At 39.6% G+C, this 24,064-nt stretch overlaps 2 protein-coding genes across 4 annotated transcripts in view; one reads left to right on the forward strand and one right to left on the reverse strand.

The window, feature by feature from the left end:
• Positions 1–2,142, forward strand: part of TTC32 (tetratricopeptide repeat domain 32) — an 18,102-nt gene extending 15,960 nt beyond the window's left edge. For both annotated transcript variants that reach the window (XM_034432167.2, XM_034432168.2), the window contains exon 4: positions 1,803–2,142. The gene's annotated coding sequence lies outside the window, so the exon portion shown is untranslated. The remainder of the gene's footprint in view (positions 1–1,802) is intronic.
• The window catches only part of LOC117674265 (uncharacterized), a 24,391-nt gene extending 10,958 nt beyond the window's left edge, over positions 1–13,433 (reverse strand). The window contains exons 1-14 of one of the 2 annotated variants that reach the window (XM_087882357.1): positions 11,092–13,433; positions 10,091–10,217; positions 9,877–9,944; positions 9,363–9,455; positions 7,995–8,122; positions 6,234–6,380; positions 5,903–5,965; positions 3,802–3,969; positions 3,609–3,705; positions 3,085–3,302; positions 2,795–2,948; positions 1,794–2,002; positions 802–919; positions 45–250 (exon numbers count right to left, since the gene is read on the reverse strand). In XM_087882357.1, coding sequence (XP_087738483.1) covers positions 45–250; positions 802–919; positions 1,794–2,002; positions 2,795–2,948; positions 3,085–3,302; positions 3,609–3,705; positions 3,802–3,969; positions 5,903–5,965; positions 6,234–6,380; positions 7,995–8,122; positions 9,363–9,455; positions 9,877–9,944; positions 10,091–10,119 — 1,698 coding nt within the window. In that variant the 5' untranslated portion in view covers positions 10,120–10,217; positions 11,092–13,433. The remainder of the gene's footprint in view (positions 1–44; positions 251–801; positions 920–1,793; positions 2,003–2,794; positions 2,949–3,084; positions 3,303–3,608; positions 3,706–3,801; positions 3,970–5,902; positions 5,966–6,233; positions 6,381–7,994; positions 8,123–9,362; positions 9,456–9,876; positions 9,945–10,090; positions 10,218–11,091) is intronic. The other variant, XM_087882358.1, reaches the window with a different exon arrangement.
• Positions 13,434–24,064: the final 10,631 nt, after the last annotated feature.

Consider the following 24,064-nt stretch of genomic DNA (forward strand, 5'->3'; position numbering starts at 1 on the left):
GCAAAGCAAGCTAGGTGCTACCAGGGCTCACTTGTAATATATACCTCATATATTATCCCAGGAGCAAAGAAAGGCACTTGCAATAGTAGATGAGTATCATTTGTAGTGATACGATATCTATTTGTATGTGCAGTGATATAATTCAAAGGACTATTGCCTATATATAGAATCCAGTATTGAAATAGGCCTGCAGTTGTAACATATAAATATATATTCTCTTTGTCACAATACCCAATGCCTTCTGGTAATTCTGTAGAAAAAAATAAAAAATTAAGTCACATTAAAATAACCTTTACAAATGTCCCTTTAACATATTTTCTTTTAAAATTAAGTGTTAAAAATATGGTTGTACTATATTTTATAACTGGTAAGCTGATAAAAGTTTTGAATAATTTGGTCTTTAGCTAATAGTTTAGTTCATGATCAAACTCTCCATTGCACTGAGACAAGAGGCACTGTGGTTGTTAAAGAACCAGAGGCAAAATGAAGACATCCACATAGAAAGTTAGAAGTAGGCTGAATATTGTAGTTCCAAGTTTGATAGATCGTAGTACTAGAGACCGTTATTATATAGTTTGAACATTTTGCCCAAACGTTGCAATTAAATTGCTATTTGCTTGTCATTTCAAAACAAAACAAAGCTTAGGCAATCTTTTTCATGTTCTCATTTAAACAGTCTCCATACAGATTTCATTGCTCCCAATGGTTTAATTCTTGAAATAGCCTTCTGTCCATTATGGCTAAAAGTTAAGCCAACTATCTAAAAAGCCACTGATGGGTCAATACTATCAGTCAACTTACGGACATCTGCCATTATGCATTCGACGTCTGCAGGATGATGATACAGCTTCTCTTCAGGACCCACGGTCAGAGTGTAGATTACTTGGAGGTGATATCGAGTTTCATTTATGTTCATATACTTAAAACAACAAATTTAAACAATGAAATCCAACAATATTTGGCAACATCCTTTTAACAGAAACCATGTTTAGGACACAACCTATTAATTACCCAGGCTTGCCCTCTAATCTTTACACATGCTCCTAACTAGGGTTATGTGGCTAATGGGATAAAATACAGATTTTCTCTTCCTAAATATTTTTATTCAGGAATGGGAATGTCTACCACCTAGCAGATCTGCTTTTGATGTGATTATAAGGTTGATATTCTCATGCCCAAGCCCCCTCCAAAAGGGAAAACAAGAGGCTTCACCAGGAGCTATTTGGCTCCTCTAGAAGCCACTACAAAAATGGCCATCGAGGCAATGGCCTCTAGTTAGAGGGGAAGTGTTTATCTTGCAACAAGTCAACCGGAGCCCTGCAGGGTGCCAGTCTCCTAGCAGGGGTGGGCAAATGTGGCCCTTTTACAATCTGTGGACTTCAACTCCCAGAATTCCTGAGAAAGCCAAGCTGTCTCAGGAATTCTGGGAGTTGAAGTCCACAGGTTATAAAAGGGCCACATTTGCCCACCCCTGTCCTAGAGGCTCCTTTTCCACACACACTAGAGCATCTGCCAAAATAGCTGGGGAAACACTACTTTCAACCAAGGCAGTTCAGTTTCAGTTGGATTGAGCAAAGGGCTAGTAACAATTATGGAGGTTACAGAGTGAGATCATGTCCTCAGCAAACTATATGGGGCATCTTTATGCTACAGCAACCAGGATGCATAGATGTGATATTAAACAGAATGGGGTTTTTAAGAATTTTTTTTTTTACTTGCTAGTATCAATGTTTGTTCAGTGCTTCCTCCACTGAGGAGACACCACATACACACACTCTGACACAGTATCTTACTTCTTTTAGGACATTGGGATCATCAAAAGGCACTTCTAGTTCAAAACCTCTTGTTCCATTGGGGAAAGAAATAACCGAGATCCTGTAACCTTTTTGCTCTGCTTCCTTGAGAGAGAAAGTCATATCTCCAATTGTAAGAGTCACCAGATTGACATCAGGAAGGAAGACACCCAAGAATACATCAAATATCCGTGTTTCTGGAACTGTATCTATGTAAACAAGAAGGAATTTGTTATTGGAAAAATTATAACAGAATTATAAGCATAAGAACTTGGTTGTTCCCTGGAAATACTGTTTTTGTAATAATCTATCCTTTGAAAGTAGAGCTGAATAAAGTGTTTGCTACTAATGTTCCTTCTTTTTGGAATGCATTGAAAAAGCACCCAATTCCTCTCAGCCTATTCATTCTTTAGTACTGAAACTCAAAGGCTATAAGCACTCTATAAACTATTAAAGTCAAAATTAGACCTGCATATTTAACTAACGGGGCAGAATGACTCAGTAGTTAAAGACGCTGAGTTTGTCAGCTGGAAAGTTGACAGTTGGAGTTCGAGAACCCAAGCACCGCATGAAGGGGTGAGCAGCTCCCGTCCTTGCTCCAGCTCCTGTCCACCTAACAGTTCAAAAGCTTGCAAATGGGAGTAAATAAATAGAATAAATAAAACTTTGGTGGGAAGGTTACAGTGCTTCCCTCGGTTATAGTCATGCTCGCCACATGACTACAGAAATGTGCTTAGCAACATTGGCTGCCTCAGCTAGGAAACGGAGATGAGCACCATCTCCTCGATTTGAATTCAACTGGAAAGGGGAAACCTTTGCCTTTATTTAACCAATTCCTTTAATTATTTTAATGGCTTTGCTAGCTTTCTAAAGGGAGACACACAATCTGTTCTTTATGGGGCAACAAACTCTATACGTTCATTAGAGTAACAACATCAGCACCTCTTTAGACCGACAAGCAGACTCCTTGTCTGATTTTATATGTAACCACAAACACTTACTATTTATTACTATTGGTATTCGAGGCAGGAAGGATATAGTAATTGGTTTAATCACAAGGTACTTGGTGAGCTGCCAATCACTATCTGTCCAAGAATGTTCCATCAATAGATCAATACTATAGGTCACTCCATAGACACCGTTCGATACTGTGCTCTGAGAAAAAGACAAATTAGAACTATTAAATAGTGTTGCATATAGACATTGGTTTTGTTGTAATAGGTTCACATTGTGTTCCAATATGTTACCTTACATATCACACACTTTCCCTGATAGTAGAGCTTATATTTACCTGAAGTCTGCCTCTAGGGGCTCCAATTGGGATAGTTACTCCAATGTGTGTAATGTTATGTTCCAATGTGTAGTTGAACTTCTCAGGGTTCTCTATTTTTTTCCCATTAATTCCCATTGTTACTTTAAGGGATCTGAAAGTGGATTCTTGAAGGACCAGTCTAGGGTTAATCATTGGTATAGTCCATATCAGAGAAGCATCTGTGAAGCTGGTGCCATCTGTTGATTTATAGCACTTGTCAGTTTCAAATCATTGCTAAACAATAAATCATGACTTTGCATATTACTGCTAGCAGGCAATATTATAACATTTGTGAACCACCGTGCCAGGCTCCTTGTACACAAGCTGCCAGGATCTCATTTTAAGATTTATTATTTCAATGTACAAGTGCTTTTTGGCGCACTTGCAAGTATAATTGGCAGAAAGCATTGCTTGCTAGTAGGTCTTGGTTGTATGAACTTTCAATACCCTTCCTTCCCCAAATAAGCCATGAATTTTCATGGTAGGAGGAGAAAAATACTTGCCAACTGGGCATGATACAGTTGTGTCAATCAGCAGAAGTAACCATCTTTGTCTGTACCTGGACGTGGAGCTGATTGTGCTCATTGTGACCCCATTAACCTGTGAAAAAAATCATGGTGAAAGTTTTACTTGACCAGTTGGAGAATGAGATAGCTTATAACATCTCTCTTTTGGGTGGAAGCAGGAACACATTACCACTGTATTCTGAGTTTCATTGGTAAAGTATGGGGAGCGAAGGAACACTCTTGCCAGTGTATTATTGAAGCTGTAGCCTAATTTGTCAGCATCTCTTACTCCTGTTGTTTTGATCCCTGATGAAGAGTAGAACATCAAGTTCCACATTTGATACATAACTTTTTGTGCCTAGTAGAGAGAGAGAGAGAAAAAAAAAAATCAAAGACAATAAGAATTTTCAAACTGCAGAATGGCAAAAAGATTATTCGACAAGCATGCAAAATTCTGCATTTTCAATAAGGCTTAAAAGTTGTCAGTTTTGTGAGATGGTGTAGATATCAAGATGCCCACTCAGAAATACTAGCTCTATTGTACAGCTTTATTGTAAGGTTAGATTAATAGAATCTTGCAAGCCTGAAAGTACATCTCTTCCCACTTGCCTTTACCGTTCAAGAAGCTAGGAAGGGTCCCTTCTGAGATGTCTGCCACGCCCCCATTGCTTCTGCAAGCTAAACCACCTCTTATCTGATCATCGTCTAATCTGCGGCTCTTCCTCCTGTCTCTCAAGGTCATTTTCACATACCATTTCAGAAATTAAAGGGATTTAGCAAGTTCTTCTTTTTAGCCCTAATATCTTGTATTAGATCCAATTTGTGACTCAATGCATTGGTACTGAAATCCCCAAAAGTCTAAGCTAATTAGATGTTTCCCTGTCTTTGTTCTCCAATCAATTTACAGTATCTAAAAGACAAAATCTTCTAAGACTTCCTGTAGGAGATGATCAGGCTTAGCCCAATGGAGGGGTCAAACATGTCATAAGTCACGAGTCCCTGCACGCCCACAAGAGATCTAAGTCCAGCCCGTCTTGAATGTCTCTCTTATCTTTCCTGCATTTCCCTTAATGGTCAGTTGGCCAGATTCTTGTAGAGAGATTAAGCTTGCAATACATTTTTATACTCAATTTGAACTGCCTGAATCTCTTGATTTCCTGGGTGCTTGACACTTCCTCTTTGGAAAGCAAGAACTATCTGATGGCTTTAGTATCTTCAGATAGACAGTATAATTTTAAAAGAATTATAAAGGCAAGGAGAATACTGGAAGACTTAATTAGATTTCAAAACATTGTAACACAATATTTGGAGCATTTGGTAGGCTTTATTTATAAACACTTGTTAAAATATGATTCAGAAACTGGTAAAATTAAAGACTATAGGTTTCAACTGAGACAGAATTTAGATATAATTAATATGTCACATTGAGAATTTCAATGGAATAAGTAATATTAAATTCACATTAAATATTTAGAGAAAATTGGTATAAAAATGTTTTTCTACGGGTACTTTACTCCAAATATTGATTGCTAAAATGGAGAGTTCATTTTCTAGAAATCATTGCAAAAATAATGAGCAAGTTTGATCATTTTCCATATTTGGTAGCAATGGTGTAAAACTCAACAATTTTGGGAAATGATATACAATGAAACAAATTCTAAAAGCTTTCTATTCCCATCTTTTTAAAAAATTACTAAGTTTTATACTTCCACAAGCTATACTGAAGAAGCTTTGAACATGGTAAATGCAAAGCTTTGTTTGGAAAGTATGTAAAGTTGATTCTGCAGAAAAATGGGTAATTAAATTGTGGGATTATATTGTGATGCCCACAATAAATTTGTAGTTCAAAAATAAATCTGACAATAGAATTTAAGTCAAATTGGAAGCCACTGTTGAATAATTCTACATAGGAGCTTGTGTCATATACAAAAATTGGATTTCTCTTATTAGAAAATCTTAATATTTTAACTTTAAATAACCTGCTAAATAAATAAGACCTTTCATTTTTTGTACAAAACTACTGTAATTCCCAACTATATTTTACGACATATGTTATAATTATTACTATTAATATTTGTATGTTATTCTGAGTCCCATAAGCATGGACAGCATAGGGTTTCTATGCAACCTTGACAGGAAACTGCAGTACTCCTAATCTAGTCAAAAAATGAGGGCGGGGAATACAATTTAGAAGCCTTTTAAATGAAATTAAAGGAATCAGTTTGTTTTTTTGTTTATAAATTATCTACCGATTGAGGAAGGTATTTAATTAAATAATTTTCCTACTGTACCTCTGGTAGTGCCGACATCAATTCAGCATCTGAAATTCCCGGGACATCAGTCTTCACTGACACCTTGAAATGGAATGAGGCATTTTCAATATAGAATCCAACAGTTATTACAAAATCCAAACTTGTTCTAATTCTTGTGGTTTTAGAGAAATTAAAATGAGGAATCTTTTCCTATTCATATTTAAGTAGAAAGACAATAATACCTATCTGCCCAACCATTCGATATAAGACTATCGCTAGCAAAACCAGAGCCAGGGAATCATTGTCACAGTGACATTTTGTTTTCAACAAATTGCCTATACTCTTAATGGGCATATGACCCAGGTCTTACCTCCATGTAATTCTCTTCACACAGAATTTCCCTTGGAGCCCATGAGAAATAGGAGCAGTGCATGGGATGCTGGTAAACTGTAGCTGCCTTCAGGTCTTCAAATAACGATACTTTGATATTTACAGTAAGAGAGAACTGTTCATCTTTCTGCAATCATTGAAAAAACATCTGTATTGTCACTGGTGGGAGTACCGTATTTAACAATAGGGAATGCTTCCTGTCACAAAGTTCTTGAGAAAGCTAGCATTTAGATCAGGGGTATCCAACATTGGCAACTTTATGACCCTGGATTTCAACTCCCAGAATTCCCCAGCCAGCCATTCTGGCTAGGGAATTCTGGGAGTTGAAGTCCACAGATCTTAATGTTGTCAAGGTTGGATACTCCTGATTTATTTATAGGCTTATTAGCTTGTACCCATCTAATTACCTTATTAATAAGGTAATAAGGTGTGTGGGGGAAATATCCCTCATATTGCAGCCTCCCCCCCTTCAAATCTATGGGACTGCTCAAAAAATTCTAGGACTGAAATATAAAAGGGAAGTTCTGTTGAATGAATAGTAGTTTACTCTAGCTAGTTGGACTGAACCCACTGCATTTTAGATTGCTTTGGTTATTGTAGTCTGCCTCTTCATGCATGAGGGGACTGATATGCAACCTTTAAACAAATTTGTCACAATCAGCAGCTACTGATCCTCCACTGTAGCACAATGCTTTGTGTTCTCTTGCAAAATGCGTCTAACAATGGCTTTTTTAAAGCATGTTTTCAAGCCTGTGACTGTTTTCAGCTTCCCACCCCGCTTCCACTAGTGATTAAGGTGACTAAGCACAAAAATTAAAACAACTTAAAATATATTAACATCTTTTCATAAAAACAGAAACTCCCAACAGATCCTATGCAGGCCTGGCACACTTGATTCCCCCCCACCCCCAGTGTATATATCACATGTAGATCAGCAAACATATCTCTAGAATGTACTGTATTTAGGATTGTTGTTTTTTTGTTGTTGTTCAATTGTGTGTGATTCTCAGAGACTGCCTGAGCAAGTTTCTTCAGGTTTCTTGGCAAGTTTTTTTCAAAAGTCATTTGCCCTTGAGCTGAAAGTGACTGGTTGGGTCAAGGTCACCTAACTGGCTTTGTGCCTAAGATGCAATTCAAATCCATGGTCTCCTGGATTCTAGCCTGATGCCTTAACTACTATACCCAACTGACTCTTGTCTTTGAGATAGGAATGCACAAAAATGATAAAGCTGTTAATCACATCCATAAGTTTAATTTTCCTATCTATATGTCAGTGTTGGGCTCTGATACAACAGAAGTTGTCTCTCTGCAAGATACTTGCCATTTGACGATCCAAGGGGGCCTCATATTCTTAAAATAGCAGGAGGTAAGAAAGCCAAGAATAAAAACCACAGATGCTATGTCTCATCTTGAGTTGCAGATAACTAGTTTGGGTCTCTGCTCCATTTAACTGTATTAAATTAAATTCAGCCTCTATGTTTCCTTTTCTAGCTCCCTTCAGTGCTAGAGATCCTGACATTGTCCATGTCAAAAGCAGATATCTCAGTTTAAAGTAAGAGATTATTTTTAAAATAATTTTGTATAAAAAACAATCAAAAGAGTTGCTATTCTCTGTTTTGGTTACCATATAAGGCAAGCAGTTTCCAAAAAATAAATCTATGTTTTAAGATCACAGACCATTGCTTTCTTTATGCATATGAAAGTGTTAGGTTTTTCTATTCTGGGGGTTACCTGAGCTCACCTCATTTATAACATGACATCCAAGGAAAGAAGCCCGGAAGATGGGGTTTCCCCACACATCCTTTGACAGAGTATAACCACAACGTGCTCCCAACATCTGGTCCACCAAAAATGGAACACCAGATGGGTCTGGAAGCATAGAAAAGAATATCTTATAGTCAAGCTAAAATAGCAGCCAGCTTAACCAACAAGACAAGAAACAGTATTTTCCCCCCAATGGATAGAAGAAAAAAAATAGTTCTCCAGATGGTACAGAACAATAAGTCTCAATATCTCCCACCATTGATCATTATGATTCATTGGGAGATATACGTTCAGGAACACCACTCAGATTTATAGTCTTCTTATAGGTGCTTTATGGAACTTGATGAACTATGTATTCCTTAGTTTCATGATATTCTTTAAATACTGGTTTAAAATACAATGCTTATCAATATGCTCTGGTTTTATTTTTCTCTCCTAAGGTATTATAGGTAAGTCCTTGTTTAATGACCACCCATTCAGCAAATGTCAAAATTACTACTGAACAAGATTTACAACCAGTCCTTGTAGCTGCAATCATTGCAACATCCCCACAGTCATGTGATCATGTTTTGTGTGCTTGGAAACCAACTTGCAATTACAATGTTTGCCACATCCTGTTGTCATGCGATCACCATTTGCAACCTTGTTGTGTGCTTCCAACAAGCAAAGTCAATGGAAAAGCTGGCAGAAGGTCACAAATGGCAATCATATGATATTGTATTTAACCGCATGGAATTCACTTAACAACCGGCAAGCAATCAGAACTGCTGCAACTGCCATTGTAGCTCAGCACAGCCATGTGATATTTTGTTTAGCAATGGAGTTGCTGTTCCCAATTATTGATGGTAAGTGGGGATTTACTTTAAACACCCTTAGTTCCTATTTTATTGCTGTTTGGTCACCATATAAGGCAAACATTAATCTATGTTTTAAGATCACAGATTATATTTCTATGTGTTTCACTATTCGCTACCAGTTTAGAGTTTGAACATGTTAATTCCAGAGCTCTGTAACCTCATGGCATAATTAATAATTCCTGCAATGGAGAATGATAGTAAGCATGCAGTGATGTCAATGTACAAGTCCCAGGTTTAGACTAGTGTCCCAGCATGTGACCCAAGGACATAAGTCACAGTATTTACATTAAATCTTTTCCAGCCACTTCTCCCATATTTATGACCTCAAGAGACCTCTCAAATTAACATGACTGATCTATCTGAATTGGAATGCTAAGCACATTTTCACCATAACCTTCATTGCAATAAAACTTTAATGTGAAAATATTAAGTTCAAGCTCAAGTTGCAAGCACAAGCAATATTCTGTTTAACATCTCAGGTAGCTCACCAATTACTTCTAGTGTGAAAAACTTCTCCTGAAGAAAAGACTTGTCTAGCTTCATCCAAAATATGCTGGAGAGACAGGTACTTTCTATAAAAACTAGAAAGGGGTTGAGGAAACTTCGTTATAAAAGTCATAATCTGGTCACAACGTTAAATTCTCCAGTTTCTAAAGTTCTAAAAAGTTGGCTAAAAGATATAGTTGCGTAAGGCCACATCCTATGTCTCAAATTCTTGACAGGATTGAATGCGGTTTCAATTGGGAACAGAGTAGAGTGCTCTTTACCAATTCTAGGGGCTGCAGACTGTTCAGGGACATGAATGATTGTACATGCAACTCATAGTTCTCTCCTCTAGCAAAAGAGAATAGCTGGGGAAGGTCTCAGGAAAAATATAGGGGTGGGGGGATGAAGATTTGCCCTTGTGTCCCTGAATATTGCCAAGTGCCTCATGCTGACTAGTATTAGCCCTGCCCCTGATTTAAATTAGGAAACCTCAGACACTACTTGGAGTTCACCAACCTGGAGAATTTACTGCTTCTTGCATCCAACCTATTTCACACTGCAGTAAAAGAAGCGTCAGCAAAATTCTACATGAGGGAAAAAAGAATGCATGTTTGTGTGTGCACACACACACATATAGTTATAGCCCAACACGCATATTCAGACACAATCTATGATCAAATAAAAGGAAAAAAGGAGAAAAAATAAAACTTTTCTGCTAAATCCACTTTACCTGCAGAACACCTTCTCTACTGTCCCCATATTTTCACAGGATCCCGGTCAAGAAAAGGACACCTCTAAATTCTTTTTAACAGCACAGCTCCTTCCTAGCACAAAACAGACAATGGCAAAGAGACAAGCTGGAGGGAAATAAAGAAAGCATCCCCTTTTATCACGAAGAAGAAAAAAGGTTTGGCACATCTGTAAATTGGAGACAGGTGTTCTTGCAGCCGTTTGCTAATCATTAGAAAGAAAGGCTGCTTGCTTGAATCGCCTGTGGGCTTTTTCGACCAAAAGTCTTGGAATACTTCCTAGTGTGAAAGACCCATTGATAATCTACTCCACAATTGTAGTTTGGATCACAGATTTATTATTTTAATACAATGATTCTCTTTTCTGTCTTTCATAAAGATAATCTTTCCTATTCCTTTAACACTCCCAACAAACAAAATTAAACAGTTAACATCCATCAATTAATTATCCTCTCAACCCCAAGAGCTTAATAAGTTAAATGGTTTACTCCGAAGCTACTCTTAAATGAACAGGAGCAGCTGAATAAGCTGTTGCAAGTGCTTCCACTGAGCCCTAAAGAAAGGCTGTTGGTCAGATTTCATAAAAAGTCATGTAAGAGTTAAATATGGGTGGATCATGTGACAAGGTACCGCGGTTCCCCCTTGGCCTACACAATAGCAATTTGATAATATTGAAAGGAACAATGTGAGTTATAAGGCTTTAGTCCCTGATAAATATATAAAGGATTAGGTTTTAATACAGCTATTACAGCCTTTTCTATGAACATTTATTTTGAAGTAATCTTAGTCAGAGGAAGCTTGTTCTCTGGCTTGGATTGAAATTTTATTTTCAATTTAATGATGTTCAATTTAATGATGTGGAGTTTGAATAAGCTCCACCGTATTTCTGCAAACCTAAATACACATACAAGGAGGTAAATCTCCTATTAAGTGCCCTGTAATCTGCATCATAGTATTAAAACTGGGATGTAAATACCTATACCTTCTGCCTTTCTTCATCCAGATCTGCCTGGGAGAACTTTATTTTCTCTTTAGTGAAGCTTTACTTGGGATGGTAACACGTGGCAGTTAGGTAACATGTTGCATAGACCTTTGGCCTGATGGAGAAGATGCTATTTACAGGCCTCTGTTTGAGGAGTGAGAGAAAAGAAGCCATAGATAAATACAGTACAGTAATACAATTCTGGGTATTTTTTTTTTAAATAAATGTGCTCTTATTTGCTTGGATCTTTAATGTTTATAATCATTTCACTGAACAATGCTTTTTCCTCCTAAATATAAGCTTTATGTGATAATGAAAACATTTTAAAAATGTTTTATTTTCTTACCATACCGTTTTTATTAATCCATTTTCAAATAAAACATTTTTTTTTTAAAAAAATGGAGAGTTGCTTCATTAAAAAATAAGGTGGTGTTTTCAATGAACTGACAGTGTTATGTATATAATCAATACTTCTTAAATATGGGAAAGGCTTTCTTTAATCTAGAACAATATCAAACAAGTAGCATGATGATGCATTTAATTGCTTAGAAGCAGCAAATAAAAATATCAGATTTATAAAGACAATATTCAATATTCATCATGCAAATAATATCCACGTAGATGTTTCCTTCAAACATTTGGACTAGCTAGAAGTTATTTTGCAGTTAAAATTAGATATTAAGTTTAGTTTTTAAAGACAGCTTTTGCTATTTGGTTTTGATAGGTTATAGAATTACAATATAAATACTGTTTCTAAAAATAGCTACAAGAAACCAGATTGGCTGTACATATGACCTGGGACTAATTCATCCTTTTATAGTTGATGAATAACTTTATATAGGTCATTTAGGAACATTGTTAAATTCTGAGGAAACAATCCTTCACATGTATTTAAACAGGGACAAAGAGTGAGATTAGGTTTTTGGCTGGCGCACTTTCTTTCCCACTCGCTGTGTTTGCTTAACATAATAAACTGAGACCAACCAGTTTATTTAGCCTTCTATAATGTGCAAATCCACCCAAGTAATTGCTACAGATAGCGATGCTTACTTCTATAGAAGTACAGAATATTCTCCCAACGTGAAGGATAACTATGTATGATACAGGTAGTCCTCGGCTTAACAGTTCATTCAGTGACCATTCGAAGTTACAATGGCACTGAAAAAAGTGAGTTATGACCATTTTTTTACGCTTATGACCATTGCAGCATGCCCATAGTCATGTGATTTACATTCAGATGCTTGACAAGTGACTCACATTTATCATGGTGGCAGTGTTCCTGTGTCTTGTGGTCCCCTTTGCGACCTTCTGACAAGCAAAATCAATGGGGAAACCTGGTTCGCTAAACAACCGCATAACTAATTTAATAACTGCAATGATTCAATTAACAAATGTGGCGAGAAAAGCTGTAAAAGGGGGCATAATTCAGTTAAAAAAATTCTCAGTTAGCAAGACTATCTTGATCCTTACCAATCTGGTTTCAGGCGTGGCCACAGCATGGAAACGGCATTGGTTGCCCTAGTAAATGATCTCTGGCGGACCAGGGATGGGGGTTGTTCCTCCATCCTGGTTCTTCTTGACCTCTCAGCGGCTTTCGATACCATCGACCATGGTATCCTGCTGCAGCGGCTCAGGGGGATGGGGTTAGGAGGCACTGTTTTACAGTAGTTCTCCTCCTATCTCTCTGGTCGCCTGCAGTCTGTTTGGGTGGGGGGTCAGGGATCCTCCCAGAGGCCTCTCACTTGTGGGGTGCCTCAGGGATCGGTTCTCTCCCCTCTGCTCTTTAACATCTACATGAAACCGCTGGGTGGGATCATTCGTGGTTTTGGGGTGAGGTATCATCAATATGCTGATGATACCCAGCTTTACATCTCCACCCCTGACCACCCTAGGGATGCCCTTTCTGTGATGTCCCACTGTCTGGAAGTGGTGTGGGTTTGGATGGGGAGGAACAGACTTAGACTCAACCCTTCCAAGACTGAGTGGCTGTGGATGCCGGCATCCCGGGATCTGGAGGTTCCATCTTTAATGATCGGGGGAGAAACTCTTGCTCCCTCCGATAGGGTCCGCAACTTAGGTGTCCTCCTGGATTCTCAGCTGTCCTTAGAGGACCATCTGACGGCCGTAACCAGGGGGGCCTTCGCACAGGTGCGTCTTGTGCGCCAGTTGCGCCCTTTTCTAGACCGGGATGCCCTCGCCACGGTCACTCATGCCCTCGTTACCTCTAGGTTGGACTACTGTAACACCCTCTACATGGGGCTGCCCTTGGGATGTGTCTGGAGACTCCAGCTAGTCCAGAACGCAGCCGCACGGGTAGTTACGGGGGGGTCTAGATGCTCCCGTGTAACATCTCTCCTGTGTGAGCTGCACTGGCTGCCGGTGGTGCTCCGGATACATTTCAAGGTGCTGGTGCTTACCATAAAGCCCTTTATGGCTTAGGCCCGGGGTACTTGCAGGACCATCTTCAGCCGCTCTCCCACCGTCCTGTGCATTCTCACAGAGTCGGCCTCCTCAGGGTGCTGTGGGAGCCCCGACCCTCTGGAATGGATTGCCCAGCGAGCTCAGGACAGCCCGTGACCTTCTTTCCTTCCGTCGCGAGCTGAAGACGTGGCTCTTCCGTCAGCTCAACTGATCCGTTTGGGGGTACACTGTCATAATTTTAAACTGTTTTAATATAGTTGCTGATTTTAATTTTATTTCATTGTGATTTGTATTGGAATTTGTCATTTTGTAAGCCACCTTAAGTCCCCAAGGGAGAAAGGCGGCATATAAATCGCAATAATAAATAAATAATAAATAAATAAATGTTGGGCTTCATTGTGGTCATAAATCGAGGACTACCTGTATAAATTCAGATGAAGAACTTCGTTAATCTGGGGTTTAAAAAGTGGACTCACTCTATTTCCCTTTCCTGGAATATAACTATTACAACATTTTATAGATTTGCAAGAGTGATCTTAGCCCTGGGGCCTAACTTCCTGCTCAGAGCAGGAATTTAAAAGCATTTCTAGTAGATGGCTATCTGGCCTCTATTTCAACACATTCTGTGAATGGGAACCAATTGTTTTTCTGGGAACTACTTCTACCATTAAAATGTTCTCATTGTTAGGAGAAAAAGGTTCTAACATTCAAGTGAAATTTCCCTTTCTGTATATTAAATCCACAGTCATATATTATGCATTTTGGAATAAGATGGAAGGGGATTAATCTTCAATGTGTCTTCCTTTCAGATATTTAAAGTGCTATCATATACTAAGTCTTTTGAAGGCTAAACTTACAACTGTTGCAGGTGCTCACAGTTGGGCAACTAAATTTGGGCCACAATGAAGAAATGTATTTTCTGTTACATGGATCCAAAAGCAAGCAATCCAGGGGTCTTCCAAGATCTGCCCAAGTTGGTAAGGTCCATGTCCAGCATAAGTAACTGTGTTCAAGTGATTACTATGATCAGTTGCCATTGAATGCTTCAAGTGCTTTCAGCAGAATAGCAAAGCTGGTGCGGTGCATGTTGGGGAGAAGTGAGGAGGAAATATCCATCCATCCTACAAGCTAAGATTTATGACAATATGTTTATAAACCAGTGTGTTCCTCTTGAAGCTGGGGACTAGGAGGACACTCATGTCTTGGAATGTACTGGAAAGCTTGTGGAGCTTGGACAGGTAGTTCTTCAAATTTCACAAACTTTTGCTTGTTTTCCTCTCTAAGCTAGATATGGGTCAAGTAAAGTCACTTCCCAAAACCATATAAAGTTACTAAGATATCTGGAAAGGTTCTGTCACCATGGAGCTTTGAGAAGGCAAGATCAGCATATCTTTTGAATCGCAGCCCTTCCTACTTGACCACTTTGGAGCATCACATAAATCAAAGGAAGGGAAAGACAGAGGGAGGAAGAAAGAAAGAAAGAAAGGAAGGAGTGTTCACCAGAAGGGAGAGATGAACATTCTTCAGAGGTTCTCCTTTGGAATCTTTGGTCCTAATGCTAGAGGACAAGATGGGATTTCCTACATTCCAAGCAAACTATAGATGCTTTCCTGCCATGAGGGTTTAAGCAAAGCTTTTGAAGCACCTAAAGTGTCTATGGTTAAGCAAATCATGGTTTAGTGGAATATATAAACCAGACCATTCTGTCTAGGACATCTGCCAGGGTGAGACACAGGGATGAAATCTACTTACTTTCCCTACCAGTTCGGAAGTGCACGTGCATCATCTTGATGTCCGATTTTAGACCCTCTGCGCATGCGCAAAGCCTGTGCATGCACAGAGAGTCAAAAACAGGTTACTACCTGGTTAAAACCAGGAAGTAATGACATCTGGGCAGGTGGGCGGAGCCTCATGCTGCCGCTGCTACCGGTTTGCCAAACCACGTGCCATGGTGGCTACCGGTTCGCCCGAACCGGAGCAAACCGGTGACATTTCACCCCTGATGAGACAGTTTCAAAGAAAGTCAAAGGCTTTGATTGTATAATTATGATTGTCTTCTTGAATTTTTGATACCTCCCCTGTAAATGCCCCACATGCTGTCCCAGTCTTCCATGACACTTTAGCTAAACTACAGAGTCAACAGATGACCCTACAGGGACATTTAAGCCCAGAGTCAATATTTCTAGGACAAATCCTCCATCTCTCTGATAGATGAGGGTTTTTACTTCACAGCAAAAATCCAGGATGGCATTTGATCGTCTCACAATGTAGGTGTCCTGAAACCAGCATTGGAACAGAAATATTTGTGTCTATAGAAGATAATTAATAGAAGGACTAATCTTGCTCCAGGCAGAGATGATTCAGCCTATGGCTGAGAAAGACATTCCCATGCTAGTGGGGAAATGTCTACTTGCAGTTCTTATGCTGAAGAGAAAGAATCAGATGCTATAATTGAGAGGAATGGATCCTGTGCTAGATCCACAGTTGATTAGTCTCTTCCAGTGGGTGTCCAGGTCTTCCCTATAATTCTTCTCTACTTCTCCAACCTACAATGTCATATTTTAACCCTACATCAGGTTTGCATGCCCTCATGTATAGCGTCATTTTCCCAGAAGGATTTGCCCATGTCCCTCCTTGCTCTGACTAAGGGCTGAAGAAGGATTACTGATATTCTGTATGGGTACTACAGGTGAGAAAGTCTTGTGAATAAGCTGTCTCTAAGAAAATCAGAAAAATATATAATGAATAAGTGAATAATGTTTATTGAAACTAAAAGTATATCCATAAAATGTTAATATAAAACTAGCTCAATCCTTTTAACATATAACTTTAATTATATAGTCCTTCTGTTGTTCCATTTTAGTACAATAAGTATGTTATTTCAGTACAATGATATTTAGTGTATGCACTCCACTGGGACACAAATTAAAAGGAGTGAGGCGTCAATCATGTCATTATGCTGCCATCTTGACCTTTTTCAATCCTCTTCTGGAATGGTTCTGTCATTTGTTATTACTACAATATCCTTTTCTCTCTATACTAATCTAGGCTCCTTCTGGAAGAAACTGACTCACTTAGCAACTCAGGAATATGCAAATTAAAATATGCAAAACTCATGAACTAGAACATGAGTTATATTTGGCTTTGATCTAACAATCCCAGCTCATAGATAATTCTTAAGAAAAATGTAGTGTCCCATAAGGAAAAATCTGAAGGTGAGATTTTAGAGCACAGGTAGGGCAGCTTATCTTTAAAGTCAGTTCTGCCTCTCCTCAACTGAGACAGAAACCAGCTGCATTTACATTTCCCCAGGACTGTAAAACCATCATATGCAAAACCTTGTCTTTAAGATCTTACAGCTCATCACTGCAAAGGTAGTGGATAGGCCACAGACGCCTATCAACATAAAAAGAACAGTGCTTGAAGAAAAGTGGCACATGGCAGATCCTGAGGAGCCCTAGGACATGGGGGGGCAATCATGTCTTTCCCTAATGGTACCAGGTTGCCCTTTGCATGGCAGCAGTGGTGTTAGGGCTGAAGTCAAGGCCTCTATTTCAGGCTAGCCTCAGAGCTACTGCCTAGTGCTACTGTTCAGGGTGACCTAGATGGGGAGGGGGGGGAAGATGGAGAATTGTTTCTGTTTTGTTTGGGAGCGGGGAGGGCGTGACATGCCATCAGAATCAAGTTAGGCATTTTTCCATTTTTTTGAGACACGAACCCAAAAGGTTCACCATCACTGGGTTATGGCCTGGGGTAAAGTTCCCTTTAGGCCAGATCTACAAGAATGGGTGTATTTAGTTTTTAATTAAATCCTGGGGCTCTTGGCCACTCCTAAGAGATTGGCATCCAGGAATTCTGGCATCCAGGATCAAAGCTAGACCCAGAAGATATAAAAAAAACATGGTTTTCCATTTCTTTCAAGGAAATGTTTTCCATTTCACATTTCTTGAATATCACTACTGATTCTGGGCTCCCTTTCTGCCTTCGAAAATGAGACAAAGTGAAGTGTGGGCTTAATAATGTTTAGAAAAAGTGCCTGATTCTTAAAAATGGCTACCAACTTTTCCCTCAAAGGACAGCCCCTAAATTGAGGGGATATGATTGGTGTTTTCCTCCAAATGCCTCATATCTAGGCCCAGAGACATGAAAGTTATCACTCATTGGAGAGCGTTTTTCAATCTTAGCAACTCTAAGATGGCCAGTTGGGGAATTTGGGGAGTTGAGGTCTACATTGCTGAGGTCTGAATGTTGCTAAGGTTGTGAAACACTGTCTTGGAAAAATGTAATAGTGCCAGAAAGGAAGATGTATTTGCTGCCATCACTATTAAACACATGAGATTTTTTTTGCCCTCCTGAGATCTTTTGTGTGATAATGTCATGACATGTATCATTGTGGTTCACTGTAGAATTATAGAGTGAGTGTTCTGTCCCTGTCTCACACACGCACACAAACAGTCAGCCAGGAGTTAATAAAACTAGCAGTCAGGAATTTCTTTGAGATAACAGCAACCCAGTAGCTGCCTGCCAAAAACTTTACTCACAAAGGGAGGTTTTCCTCCTCCGTCAGATAAACCAAAATAAGTTCACAAAGCCAAAGAATTTTCAAGTCCAGTCCATAATAAATCCAAGGAAGGCATATAACAGTCCATAATAAATCCAAGGAAAGCATAGAAGTTCCAGAAACGCAGTATTACTTGCTAGCTGTACAGTTTTGTCCGTCACAAAGCCTGAATGGCCACCACACCCCCTTTTATCCCCTGTAGGGTGTGATCCAGTGACTCAGCTTAATCTCTGGCATGCCTCCTTCTCTGCTGTGCGCGCTTGTCTTTCCGACGCTATCAGGGATCCAGCCAAGACTTATCTCCGTCGCTGTCTAACTGCGGCTGCTCGGAAGTGCCTGGCTCCTGGCCTATCTCTTCTCCTTCGGAAGACACCTGAGGCATTGCCAGAGGGGAGGGTCCTGGAGAGGGTGGCCTTGCCAACTCTTCTCCTTCACTTTCAGAGTCTTCTCCCTCCGATTAGACAGGCTCGGGGGTCGGAGTCACAACAGTGAGTCAGCTGGGGAATTCTGGGAACTGAAATCTCAAAACCAAGGTTTAGAAACATTGGCATAGACCAGTGGTGGATTGCCCCCGGTTCGCACCGGTTCTATAGAACCCCTGGCCTAGATGCAAGCCAATCATTTAACCCATGATCTGAATTAAATTTTCCTGCAATGCATCCCAAGATAGTATTTGCGCTTTTAATAACTGGCAGCACACTGCTGGCTCATGTTTAACTCGGGATCTGATCTCGAAGCATAAAGAGCCAGACCTGGCTCCTGAGGGATGGGTGGAAGACCACCACAAGATCCCAAGGCAGTGGTGAAATTCAATTTTTTTTTACTATTGGTTCTGTGGGCGTGGCTTGGTGGGCATGGCAGGGGAAAGATACTTCAAAATCTCCATTCCCACCCCACTCCAGGGGAAGGATATTGCAAAATCTCCATTCCCACCCCTCTCTGGGGCCAGCCAGAGGTGGTATTTGCCAGTTCTCTGAACTACTTAAAATTTCCGCTACTGGTTCTCCATACTACTCAAAATATCTGCTACTGGTTCTCCAGAACCTGTCAGAACCTGCTGGATTTCATCCCTGTCCCAAGGGTACATTTTGATTATGAAATCAAAGCAGCTCTGTCTGCCCAGGAAAATGGCTCATTGTGTAAGGATGGTGTTATGGAATATGGATAGAATTTTGCAGTGCATACATTCCTGTTAGAAGGGCCCTTTAGTGGATTACATCATTCTCTGGACATCTTTTAGACCTGGACCTGAAGATGGAGGCCTAGGATTAGGATCTTTTTAAGCATTTCCTTAAGCAAGCTAGAGTCCTGAGAATGGACATAAAAGGGATATGTTCAAAGGCTGTATTAACTTTTTGCCTCTTTGCCTAGCTGCATTACAATTGCTGGACGTTTTGACTAACTGCCAAAATCAGCTATCAAAAATCAAAATTTCTGTACATCAATATCTTGGCCAACCAAGATCCTTTTTTCCCAAACATGCTTAGCTGTAAACTGAATAGAATTTATACAGTTCACAGATTAAATAGGCTTGTCTCTAAGATCTAAGCAGAATTTATGCCATTTGTAGCACTCTGTACTGATCCTGATCTGTTTCATTGGGCATTATTTAGCTTCAGAACTTTGGAGAAGGTGGACAATCAGGTTCCCATCGCTTGAGAAACCAAAACATCCTTTCCCCATTGAGATGCCCTGAAAAGGACATTCAAAATCCCTCAGACACAAGCATATTTTGAAATAGATTAATGGACCCTCTGCAGATAGCCTCAGCATCCAGATTTCAGTTTCCAGAATTCCCCAGTTGGCTCTCTCTATAACTAGCACCCAATCCTAATTTAGACATTGAAAGATGTGCTTCCAACTGCCAAAATTCAAAGGTTGCTTTTGCACACTAGCTCACAGGAAGGCAGGAAGAGAAATGATTTTCTGGCTCCCTCTCCTGGTCAGTCACTGCAACATTGACAGCTTCTGTAATTTTCTTAATATTTGCAAAGCCTCTGTTCCCAAGAAGGCTTTGTTAAAAATATTTTTTTTTTCCATACTGAGGTGGCAGTCATGTATAAACTGCCAAGTTGGGAAGCTGCAAAATATCATGGATATTTTGGAGGTGTGAAACTCCTGGAGGCAGGTAGCTTTGGATGCTAGTATTTGCCTGGAGTCAAATGAGCAAATAATAGGAGGCTAGATCCAAAGATTGCTTAGAACTGGTGTTCCAGAGATGATATGCTCATGAGAGACATTATGAGGATTTCCTCTTAGAGCAGATAAGGCTATCACTATCGGGCAACATAGAGTCTGAAGAATCAGATTTTCTGGTGTCTGTGTGTTATGCACAGATCTGTAAAACACATGTGCAAAAAATCAATGCCATTAATCCAGGGGTAAAATGCTCCTGGTTCGGACCAGATCACCCAATCCAGTAGCGATGGCAGCGGGTGGTTCGGAGAACCGGTAGCAAAAATCCCTGCCCCCCCCCCGCCCCACCCATCTGAGCTGTGCAATCATCAGAGGCTGTTTTTTTTTTTTTTACTTTTAAAAGCATTTTTTCTACAACCTCTTCGGTCAAAGAGCAATGCTTTTAAAAGTAAAAAAAAAGATTGCGCGCCACAGCTGATCACCCCCCCCTCGCACGGTTCTTCTTACCACATGCCTCCTTTTGGCGTGCCTAGCATTTGGTGCGTGGTGTGCACTGCGCATGGGCAGCCAGCGAACCAGTAGTAAACCGGTTCAAATTTCACCACTGCATTATCATTTATCTCCTGATCAGCCCTATTAATATACTATTAAAATACTTAGTTGGTGTTATTTGCATTCAGAATTTCAATACACCATGCAAAAATTGTGTACGGAAAACCAGGACAACTGTTTGGAAGCTGGAAGAGAGTGGTAGAGATTCAGACAGGTACTTTCTACATTATTCAAGATTTCTGCTGGAATGTTCCCATTCTGAAGTATGAATCTCTAGAATACCTGAACAATTAAGACCAGATCTCCCCCTTCTTCCTCAACTTCTCACTGAATCCAGTAGGGGTGACTTTGCTTCTTTGATCATACTGTAGAAGATGGTTCACCCTGAGGACCTCAACAGGATTTTGGAAGCTCCAACAGCTTGTTCATCTTCTGTCTGGAGGTCTTTCTGCTAATGCAGTCACTCTTCACATATTAATTAAAAAACTTATGTTTTATCTCATGTTAAAGCATTACCATTTGATTATAACTTTTAGAGGACTCAGGTTGCACAACTCTGGATGAAGAGATTTAAGAAGGATTGGATCTAGGTCCTAATCATGAAATGGATTAGGAGAGGCTAAATACCTATTACTCCCTTAGGCAAAAAACCATTCTCCCCAACATACATGTTGCAGAATGAAAAAGAAAGAAAATTTGGTTGGTAAGAAAACACTTTCTTTCTTTTTACCATGTCCTTGGAAGTATATGGGGGAGGGAGGCACTGTATGTATAATGTAGTTTAGCCATCAGTCATAAGACACTTGAGATATGTACCCATCCCTACACCTTGCTGATTGGGGGCTTCTTCCAAATAAAAACAGTTGAGCAAGAGTAAAGGCCCCATAAAGTTGATATTCCTCCTAAAATTTTAAAAGGCCACCGAAATCTCATCTCCTTTGGCCACAGAGAAATAAAGCAAGGCAGTTCAGCAGGATATTTGTTTTCCTGCTTTGTGACTTGTATTTCTTTTCACCCCTCTCTACCATCACTCTCCCTGCTAAACATTTGATTTGATGATGAAATAGAATTGAAAATCTATTTCTATAAAGAATTCTTTGGGAACTATCTATTGGCAGCAGATAGAAAACTTCATTGCATAAAATATCAAAAATACAAATGCCTCCAACCAAAAGAATACTTTCCCAAAATTGGGTTTTAGAAGTGGCTCACCTCATTAGGGTTTTTTTCCCCACCTGACATACTTTCTATCATTTCTTTCTCTTTTTTAGCCCATCCCCAAAGCTTATCCCTTCCCAAGCGATGCCTCTCCAATGCACCAATTTGCCTCTGAGTGAGTCTTCTGGAGAAACAAGGGATTCCTTCAAAGAGCAATCCCTATCTGCCATGATAGAGAAGAAGATATATTTCAAATATATCTTGAGAAACTGGGGGAAACTGATGCTAGCCTCCTAACTAGATGAGCGACCATTAAAGAGTGGCCAGTAGAGCTTGAATCATTTGAAAGTGTTTCTCACTGTTCCTATGGTAACCCGGAGATTCTGAGAGAAAGGCAAAGAGAATTTTCAGAGCAGAAGCTGATGATCAAAAGTGATGTCACTGCAGAAGGCAAGGAGTGCCATCGGTGATGGATATCAAGAGTTAAACTTGGAAGGAAAGAAAACATCCAGTCCTTCTCTCGATCGTTCATATTTCCCCCTACCCAATTTTCATTTTCACTTAAGCAGGAAAAATCTTTCAGTTGGGAAATAGATCTTTATTTTTATTTATTAAATTTCTATGCCACCCGTCTCACTAACACGGTTACTATGGTTGGCTTACAAGAAAAAGGGCTAAAAAAAAATAAAATTAAAATAATTGAATCCCTGAGGTTGTGTTTTTTTTTTTTTTTAAATCTCTGAGGTGAATTCTGGGAGTCCTCACGTCTTAATATTGCCAAGATTGAGATAATGAGATAGTGCTATAATGTGTGGTGAAGAAAGATGAATGAGGGTAAGGAGAAGCTTAGGAGGTCTGGTTTAGTCAGTGGCCCAAATCCGCAGGTTACCGCTATGGTGGTATTTCTGGACATGGGCATCTGCTTTTCTGACAGAGCACTGGAGCTCTGCTACTTTAAAGCCTGACACCCAGAAACCGGGATTACGGAAGGAGAAAAACAGTGGAAATGCTGTTCATCTTTCCCTTGAATCCCATCGGTCCAAGTCTTGGCGTAACAGAAAATCTGCAGGATCTCAGGTCAGGATTGTCCAATGATTAATGGCTGAAGTTTGTTCCTCCCTAAGAGGGTGGCATTGACCTCTGTGGACAGCATGGGGCATAGAATAGAATAAGATACAAGTCTATGGAGATTCTCAGTCATCCAGGTCATGGTTGTCCCAAAGGTGATTTTTCAAGAGGCAACGGACTTTCTGGTAAACCAGAAAGAAAAAGCACCTTTGGGACAATAAGATACAAGCAGCCAGATAACTCTGAATACTTTCATTAAAATTCCCATCATATTTCCTGCTAGATTGGAAAAGGTGGATTTAAACCCTAAAGTGGAGAAATAGTGTAGAAAAGAGAAGTATTCTCTGGAATTTGGATGGGAGCCATTGAAGGAAGTTCTACAGATTGACTGAATGCATAGGCTAAACTATGTTTATTACAGTATGCAAGAGTTTCCACAGAACAATAAACCACAAACCATTGTTCCCAACTCCAATGGTTGGCTGCACACATTGTGCAAATGCCTAACTGTGGGAACTGTGATATATGATCCTTAGAATGAGTATTGTCTACTAAAGGCCCTCTCACTGTGAAGCACTAACTGGGTTCAGAAAGCAGCAGGAGCAACAGAAGTCTTTAGATCAATGTTTTTTAAATTTGGCAACTTTAGGATATGTGGATGTCAAATCTCAGAATGTGTAGTCTGGGGGATTCTGAGAATTGGAGTCCACACATTGTAAAGTTGCCAATTTTGAAAAATACTGATTTATGTGATGTTGGAGAGCTTTAGGTGTTTTAAAGGAAGTATAAACCCTTTGAAAGTTTTCAACATCAACTGCTATCTTGAATAATCTGGAGATATAAAATAGATTATTTTAGCTCATCTATCAGATAAGTAAGCATAACCCACAAAGTAACCCCAATCCAAATTTTAACAGCAATATTTGGCACTAATTTAAGGTTAGCCTGTGTTCTCTTAATTGGGAGAATCAAAGGGTTTGTATGTTATGGAAACACTAAAGGGAAATTAATTGACCCAGTGAAACAATTCCCAGTTAGTCTGAGACAGATTCAGTCTTGCACAAAGTTTAATTAATT

This window comes from Pantherophis guttatus, chromosome 1 (genome assembly GCF_059756535.1).
Source record: "Pantherophis guttatus breed Tessera chromosome 1, ASM5975653v1, whole genome shotgun sequence".
NCBI classification, from domain to species: domain Eukaryota; kingdom Metazoa; phylum Chordata; class Lepidosauria; order Squamata; family Colubridae; genus Pantherophis; species Pantherophis guttatus.